This window comes from Mus caroli, unplaced genomic scaffold (genome assembly GCF_978045245.1).
Source record: "Mus caroli unplaced genomic scaffold, Mus_caroli_1 scaffold_1, whole genome shotgun sequence".
Taxonomy (NCBI): Eukaryota; Metazoa; Chordata; class Mammalia; order Rodentia; family Muridae; genus Mus; species Mus caroli.
Genome location: NW_028227256.1, coordinates 71,978,708 through 71,987,348, shown reverse-complemented (window position 1 = coordinate 71,987,348; position 8,641 = coordinate 71,978,708). Strand labels below are relative to the sequence as shown.

The following is an 8,641-nucleotide window of genomic DNA, read 5'->3' as shown; positions in this document are numbered from 1 at the left end:
GAGACAAGGTTTTGCTATACAGTCTAAGGTGACTTCAAACTTATGATCCCTCTGTCTCAGCTTCACGAGCACAGAGCTCACAGCTGTGTACAGCCATGTCCAGCTAACTCACTTGTTTTAACTGAATAATGTAACATTCAGTAAGTGGGATATCTCAAAGTTTACTTAGCCCTGATTAACTATTGGTGGATATTTAAATAAAGTCCAACTTTTCTCTTTCCAGGGCATAATAAAGTAAAAAGAAAAGTTAAATAGCTGTCACGCCTCTGTATTCCAGGTATTTCCCTAGCACCAGTTCTCTAAGTTGAAACTCATGAGGGAAATGTCTTAATGTTACTAGATATTTTTAATTACCTCCTCATGTAAGGCTGTATAGCATAGTTCTTTGTATCTTTGATCAGATTTAGATATATTAGGAGGGTAAAGAATGAGTAATGGAGCTAGATGGTTGCGTGCCTTTAACCCAGCACTCATGAGTCAGAGGGAGGCAGATCTCTGAGCTTGAGGCCAGCCTGGTCTACAGAGTAAGTCTCAGGACAGCCAGGGCTACACAGAGAAACTCTGTCTTGAAGAAACAAACAAATAAACAAACAAACAAACAAACCAAAGGTTGACCTGTTTCCCCCTTTATCTAAACGGCTACCCAGCTGTAAACAAACCACTTGCAGGCTCTCCTGGTCGATAAGTTCTAAGTGGTACTTTCACCCTATGCTGGAAATGCTCCAAGCATTGCATAGTTTAGCTTTGTTTGGACTATCCTTTTCCCTCGACGGCACTGTCTATGCACATACCAGTGCAACCTAATGTAGTAAGCCTTCTATACTCTCCTCTTCCCAGACCTTGACAGGATTTCCCTATGTAATCCAGGCTGTCCTTGAACCAGTGTGCTCCTGCCTTAGCCTCTGATGTGCTGAGATCACAGGCATGCTATAGCTGACTTTAATTCACTCCTCTGAGGATTTCTTTGCTATTGTGTGGTTTCTCTGGGATACTAGGTGTATGTGTGTGATTGTTTTCGAGTTAATGGTATCACTATGTTATGCAGGCTGGTCTGATCCTGTAGGCCAGCAGTTCTCAACCTGTGGTTGAGACTCATAGGTATCACATATCAGATATCCTGCATATCAGATATTTTCATTCCGATTCATAACAGTAGCAAGATGACAGTTATGAAGTAGCAATGAGATAATTTTATGGTTGTGGGTCACCCTCAGCCTCCCAAATAGCTGTGAGCATCCATACTGTTCCTCCCATCCTTTTTTCCTTGGTTAATGCCATGCATGATGTTTATTTTGTAAAGAGATGCTTATTTCTCTAGTTATATTTTACATCATTATTCTTCCTGACTTTTAAGTTGCCATATATAAAATATACAGAGAGGGACTAATTTTAAGATTTATGGTCTTCATGCTAAATATTAACCACAGACAGCTGACTAAGAGGCGTGAAGAAACAGGGAGGGTACTCTTAAGAGAAACAGATGATTGTGGCAAATATCTCCACACAGAAAGAGACCTTAAGAGCAGCTGACTGGGAGTTGGGGTGGGGAGTTGAAAAGATGAGCCAGTGGTTAGGGGTGCATCCTGTTCTAGAGGCCACTCACAGCAATTACAGGCCACTGTAACTCAGCACTCAAAAGGCAAAGACAAGACAACCAGAGGGTTGCCCCACGTTCTAGACTAGCCTGGTCTACACTGAGTTCCTCGCCAGTCCTGGCTACATAGTGAGACCCTGAAAGGTAGGAAGAGAGAACAAAAAGGACTAGGTGAAGCAGGAGCTACTTTAAGGTCACACCCTTGCACATGGCTTCCTTTATATTCTTTATAATCTGATAGTCTGACTCTGGTGTGGGGGCGTCATTTTGGGAGGCTCTCTGGCAGAGACCTTCCAGAAGAACCCATCCGAATGCCTGAGGCAGAGTCCCCGTATGCAGAGGCCATAGGATATTCTCCTGGATACTGCCAGATGCTCTGGTTGCTGGGCACCCTTGCTGGCAGGCAAAGGGGTTTCCATGACAACTCCCTCCCATATCTGGGAGTTTTTAACATTTCTCCTTTTCCAGAAAGTACTAAGGTATTCTGGGGACAGGCAAGCATGGCTCTCAGGACAGAGTGTTCTTTGCAATGTCCAGCAAGGGGGACACAGAAGGGGAGAGCACATATATGTATATAATTGAATGAACCTTCATCAGTATAGACACATTCATGCCTGCCTGGGTTAAAATATATGCCTCTGGCCCTGTATTGATGTATGCATCCAGCAAAGGGGTGCATCTCTTGTCAGCCACCTATTCATATTCACTCAGCCAGACACTCGGCCCTGTGCTCTGGTCCTTTGCAGGGGGAAGTGCTGAGTCATGGCTACAACTGGGCTTCTCTCTCCAAACCTCCATTTCCAGTTAGTCTACTCCTGGCCCTTCCGGGCTCTCCAGAGAGTTCTAGGCCCGTCTTTACCAACCTGGATGCATTTACCACCCCCCAGGTTCAATCCCTGGCCGGAAAGAGAAGGCACTTTACTCTTTTGCATTTACATTTCTCTCTCATTTCGGTTTTTCCGTTTGGCTTCTCAGAAGACTGTTCTTCCTCTTTGCCCACCACCCAGAAAAAACAGGACTCCTACCAAATGTAACCCAGAAAGCTAATTGTTCCAAGCAATCCTGAAGATCATCTTACGGAACCCCACTCCTAACTCTAATCGGATTATAGCAGTGTGTCCTGCTTTGGGATGTAACAGGGCAAGCTGACACCATTCAATGATGCTTTTCGCCCCTCTTCTCATCCGAGTTCTTCAGTGCCAGACCATAGGTTCCAGGAGGCACGCGAGGGCGTCTACGTGTGCGGGCACACGCACGCCGGTGCGAGCAGAAAGAAGATGCTGTGTCCATGAGTTCGGGGCAGTAGCTAGGCAGTCTCCCAAGGGCAGGATTTTTTTTAAAATCTCTATCTGCTTTCGAGTCTCTTCCTCATCCCCTTTAGGCTGCTCTAACTCTGAAATTCCAATCAAGTCACTAGTCTCACTAATTAGTTCCAAATTAGGAAAATCAGGATGCTTTCCCCACCCAAAGGTAAGCGAGTGGAAAGGTGGCCCCGCCCGCTCAGTCTGGTTACCATAGCGACAGCCGCGGAGTGACCCAAGTGATCTTCCTTCCCTCCTCCCAAATCCAGAGAGATGACGGCACCGCGTTGACTGCGCCAAATTCCAGCCAATGGGCGGCTGCTCCCGCCTTCCCTTCCGCTAGCTTTCCACCTCCCCCCCTCCCCCCGGGAACTCGATTCACAAATCTGGGCCGAGGATTTCCGCCTCCAGGCTGGGTGCTAGGGCTGTGGGTACAGGCCAGGTGAAAGCCAAGTCCTGTCCTCCGAGGAGGGCAAAGGGGAGGCAACATTCCTGGTTCTCGGGCAAGACTTCTGTAAAACTTGTCGCCAGAATAGCTTACACCCCACTCTTGAATTATTCAGATCTGTGGCCGAGTCCCCCTCTGGCAGCTAGTGCAAGCCCCCACCCTGCAGGAACGCGCCCTTCAGCACCACGGACAGCGAGCCGAGGCCTCTCCTTTGCCGGGCCCCTCCCGGAATTCTTTCTGGATCTTCGTGGCCACGGTGGCGACCAGGTTCGCAACCGCAAACGTTCTGCCTGCAGTCGGTCCTTCTTTAGCGAACGCAACACTAAATGTGCTGTTTTGCTGTCTAACTAAGAGGACATTGGGGACTAAGCAGAGATTTGGAGCCAATTAGCTAAATTCATTCCCCCCCCCCCTTTTTTCAGTTGGAAAAGGCTTTCGTTTCCTCTTTTGTTTCCGCCAATAATTACACTTCTCTGGTGGTCAAGGGTCAAGGTCTGAGTCTCAAGCAGGAATGGGTCTGCAAAGACTGCTCTGGGTGGGCCTGTGACTAAAGCAGCCTCACGGGGTGGGGGTGGTACTCATATCCCAACTGAGAGAGGTAAGCACAGGCTTAGTCAGACCTGACTAGACTCCTGACTCAATCAATATATGGTGGGAAGAACTGAAAGAAATAAAAACATCATGGCTAGCCAGTTCTGTCTCAAGGGTCACCTCACAGAAAGGGAGACTTCTGTCTTTTTACCATTTGTCCTTAAGTAGCCTGAGTATTAATAAGGAGGTAGGGCAGGCAAGATGGAGGCCAGGATTGGGAGGTAAATTCACCCTCATCCCTTGGCTTATGATGCTTTACTCTAAAATGAAAGCCAGTGGGGGCAGGTAGCAGGTTACAGATCTCAGGGACCTGACTTTCTCTCCTGCCCTACCCCTAACAGTTTCACTCCTACGCCCATTCCTTTCCACCCTCCAGGAACCCAAAAAGAGGCCGGCGCAAAACCATCTGTAGGCGCTTCCAGCGCTTTATAGTTCGCTCCAGGACAGACGGACAGACAGATAGTGCGGCCTGCGCCGTCGGCCCGCATCATTGGCACCTTGGACAAGGCCCCAGGCCCGACCCAGTCCCTGGTACTCTTCCCAGGACGTTTCCGGTCCCGCCCAGCTCAGCACCTCGGACAATTCCCTGCCCAGCCCCCTGCCCAGCCCCCTCCCCACCCACCCTCCCTCCTGAAACAGCGAAATAAATTAAAGTGTGGGGAGGGGATATAACAAGAAATCTAAAGATAAGGAAGAGGACGCCCCTCCCCCAGATTAGAAGAGTTGTCTTTCTCTCCATCCCCAGAGAAGACACCACCGCTGCAAGCAGGGTAGTCTACCAGGTTGGATCTTGCCCTCAAATCTCAGCCTCCTAAATGAAGGCAGCAGCCCTTTCCTCCTCAACTCCCAGCATGCAACACGTTGGAAAAGGTGGGGAGAGGCCGTGGGGGTGAAGGAAAGGATCACCCTGATCTTTGCCTGGACAACTGAGACTGCAGTTTCCTGTCCAGTCTACCCAAATTTAAAAAACAAAAACCAAAAAACTAAGGATCTGGGGAAAGGAGTGTAGAGTCTTGGGGATCGGTTGGGGGGGGGGCGTTGCAGGACGACACAAGCAGAGAGAGGGAAGGCAGACAGGAGGGATGGAGGTGACATGACCGGAGGAAGGAAGAGGAACAAGAAGGGTACACGGAAACATAGGTGCTGGAGAAGCGGGGACCGCAGTGGGGTACCATCAGGCTCGGGGTAAGGTAGAAAAGGGTAAAGCCCAGGGAATGCCAATGGACAGGAGGGGACGGGGGCTGCAGACAGGAGGTAAGACGAAGACACAGAAAGGTGAGGGACTGGACAAAACCCAGGGTGGTGGACTTTGAGATGCCCACAGCAGGAAAGAGGGAGACCAGGGCAGAAATGGAAAGATGGAGGCGCAGACAGACGGAAAGGGTGAACGAAGTTGGGGGTGCACTTCCCGCGATCATCCCCCACGCCCACCCCACGCCCAGTAAATCCAGACACCGCGGCCTCTGGCGTCCTAGCCTCCACCTTCCCCTGTGGGGCAGGGTCGGCTCCTCCTCGGCCCAGCCTGGGCGTAGAGCAGCGGTAATAGCGACGGTGGCTTGATGGTCCCGGGGGTTCCGGGTGTGTGTGAGGGGCTGGGGCGGGGGACGGGCGCGGCCCCTGGGAATCCCTAGCGGTCCAAGTTCATAGTCCAGTGCTTGGCTCCGGTAGCGCAGCTGTCCCTGGCGCTCGAGGAGGAGGTGGTGGACGCGCTGCTTCCGCTTGGTGGACCCCCGGTGCTCGCCGCGGCCTCGCCCTCGTTCTTGAGGTCTTGAAAGACTTGCGTGAAGAAGTGGGGGTCGGCGTTGAGCCGCAGCATCTGCGGGCTGAGCCGCTGGATGAGGCGCAGGCAGCGCTGCCAGAAGCGCTCCTTGTCGGGCTCCACGAGGAAGGGCTTGAGCGGGTAGGAGATCTCGTTGCCCATGTAGGAGTAGGCGAGGTAGAGGCAGGTGAGGAAGGCGGCCTGCAGTTCCGCGGCCGACGCCAGCTCGTCCCCGCGAAGCGACTCCCGGCACAGCAGGTACACGAACACCAGGTTGGCGGGGGTAATGAAGGCCTGGTCTTGCCAGCCCTGCAGCAGCAGCGAGCGGTCCACGCCGCGGAACCAGCCCACCAGCTCGCCGGGGCTCAGCTCCTTGAGGCGGTAGCAGCGTCGGCACACGAAGTCGCCGAGGCAGCGGAGCAGCTCGCCGGTAGACGCCTGCACGATGACCCGCCGCGGCGAGCCTCCGGGCGCCGGCGGTGCCGCCTGCGGGGCAGGGGGTGGCGGCGGCGGCGGCTTTCCCCCGCCTGAGCCTGGTGGAGGGGCGGCCGCACTGCCCCCCGACGGGGGCTCGCAGGTGGCAGCGGTCGTGGGCACTGTGGGCACCGGCACGGCCAGGGGCTTGGCTGTTCCGCCACCGTCGGGGCCGTCGCGGCCCTTGCGGAGAAGGTTCTCGCGGTTGCGTTGCTGGACCAGAGGGTCGGGACCGGTGGACGCTGGCTTGGGCGTCACCTTTTTGCTGCCTTTCTTCTTCTTGGCCGAGGCTGCCACTAGGCGCTTCCAGGTGAGCGCCGAGATGAGCACGGACGGCCGTTTGAGCCGGCTCTCGCCTTTGCCGCCCTTGCCCGCCGGCGGCGCGCCGTAGCCCCCCAGCGCCTCGTCCCCCGCGGGCGGCGCCTTCTTTTTCTCCTCCGGCAGCCCTCCCGGCCTCCGGCCCTTGGCCGAGGAAGCAGGGGAAAGCGACAGCACCGTGCCCATCCTGCAGAGCGGGGCCGGCGCCCGGGCCCCAGCGGGAACCGCGGGCGGCGCCGCTGCTGCTGCAGCCCCGGGGGACCCGGCGGTGGGGGGCCTAGCCCCGGCCCGGGCGCGCGGACGGGCGGGGGATGGAGCCGCTCTGCTGCGCCGCGGCGGCTGCTCTGAGCCGAAGCTGCGCCAGCTGCAGCGTCAGCCCCACCCCTTGGGCCCCTTCTTTCGCCACGCCGCGCCCCGCCTCACGCAGCCAATCCTGACTCTAGTTTCCTTTGATCGGCAGCTCTTCTAACCAATAGGATGTTGCACACTAATCTACTGTACCGCCTTACCCACCGCCTGGAGTCTTCAGTCCCTTACCTTTTCCCAAAGGGGGAAAGGGGGGAAAGGAGGAAAAGGAGAGAGGGTGTGTGTGTGATTCTGAGGTCTCTTTCTGGCTGAGGAGGGGGTTGAAGTGAGGTGAAAATGGTCCTTCCCATCTCTTCCTCCAGATCCCAAGACCGTGGGTCTGAATGTTTTGATACACTGTGATACACTGGGTCCAAGCCGCAGTATAGAAGCCATGGGAACAGCCTATCATTCGCTCACCTTTGAGTTTGTTTAGTGGGCAATAAGGCAGCTAGTGGCCTCATCGAGACACCCCAGTTGCACCTTCTGGCTTCGCCCATCTGGATGTCCGCTTGCTATCCTTTTCATCGCCCCCCCCCCCCACCTTGGGGACGGGGGTGGGGTGGGGTGGAGGAGACTGCTGCAAGCTCATTCCTGTTCTGTGAGAGAATGCTAGTGTGTGAGACTCTGAGCAACCGAGCAAATGCACCCTTTCTCCTTGGCAGAGGGAGGGGTGTGTGTCTTTGCCTCACGGAGCAGGAACAGGAGGAAGTCTAAAGACAACCTAATGCCTCTGTACGTGATTCCCTGCTTCTGACTCTGACCCCTGGACAGCTCCTTGGACAGCTCCTTTTTGATTGGTTGTCCCAACAACACATTCATCTCACCCTTGCATACGTGATGGATGGTTGGACTCCGGAGAACTCTGGAAATTGGTTTAGTTGAAGGCCCCAATCTGGGGTCTACTGTGTGGAAATAGGTTGGCTCAACTTCCAGTCAAGATCCGGGTCCTAGTTGAGATGGAGTTTAACCAGTAGACAGCTTCCTTGTGCTCAGACTCTAGCTGTTCCCACTCCAGCTGCCAGCTGTTATACTGGGAGCAGCCGGTTTCTCTGGACCCCTCCATTCCTACTACGGACCACATAGGCATTGGTCCCAGACTTTGAGCCTTATCGGCAGGTTGTGAGAACTGCTTGTCCTGGGCCACTTCAGTGTGTCTTGTAGGACCCTCCAGTCTGCTGTCTGTGGCTTCCCTGCCAGGAGTCTTGGTGAACCTTGGGCATTGGCATGGGGGTTTGGTTTGGTGGACAGAGAGGTACCTATCCATTCTGTAACAATTCTTAGAATTGTTCTTGGATCTCAGTCTCTGTCTCTCTGTCTGTCTGTCTGTCTGTCTGTCTGTCTGTCTGTCTCTCTCTCTGTCTCTCTCTGTCTCTCTCTGTCTCTCTCTGTCTCTCTCTGTCTCTCTCTCTGTCTCTCTCTCTCTCTCTCTCTCTCTCTCTGTGTGTGTGTGTGTGTGTGTGTGTGTGTGTGTGTGTGTGTGTGGTGTCACACTCAAGCTGGCTTCCATCCTTCCTCAGCCTCCCAGATCCTGGGATTATAGGCACCACCAGGCCTGCCTCCATTTCCGCCAGACCCAGCACAGCACCAAAGATGCACTGCTGTCAGAATCAGTGTGCGCCCACATTGCTCTCTCTGTCTGTGTTTCACTCTGCACATTCTGTTCCAGAATCCCCTTGGGTTTCAGCTCACAGCAACAGAGGCTCCAGCTTTTCTCTGCAGTCTCACAATCACAGCTCACACACCCTTTCCCGGGAGCTGAGGTCTGGCTTCCTCAGATCTTCTCCCTTCGTGGCAACCATGGTCACATA

The 8,641-nt window shown here is 54.0% G+C and overlaps 1 protein-coding gene across 1 annotated transcript; it reads right to left on the bottom strand.

Annotated features, from left to right (window-relative positions):
• Positions 1-5,292: 5,292 nt before the first annotated feature.
• Cdk5r2 (cyclin dependent kinase 5 regulatory subunit 2) lies at positions 5,293-6,849 on the bottom strand. The gene has a single exon (XM_021173873.3). It carries the CDS (start codon positions 6,669-6,671, stop codon positions 5,562-5,564), a length of 1,110 nt encoding a protein of 369 aa, XP_021029532.1. The 5' UTR covers positions 6,672-6,849; the 3' UTR covers positions 5,293-5,561.
• Positions 6,850-8,641: the final 1,792 nt, after the last annotated feature.

Bases quoted from the DNA above. Each gene is read 5' to 3' on its own strand.
- Cdk5r2 (XM_021173873.3), bottom strand. From the start codon at position 6,671: ATGGGCACGGTGCTGTCGCTTTCCCCTGCTTCCTCGGCCAAGGGCCGG.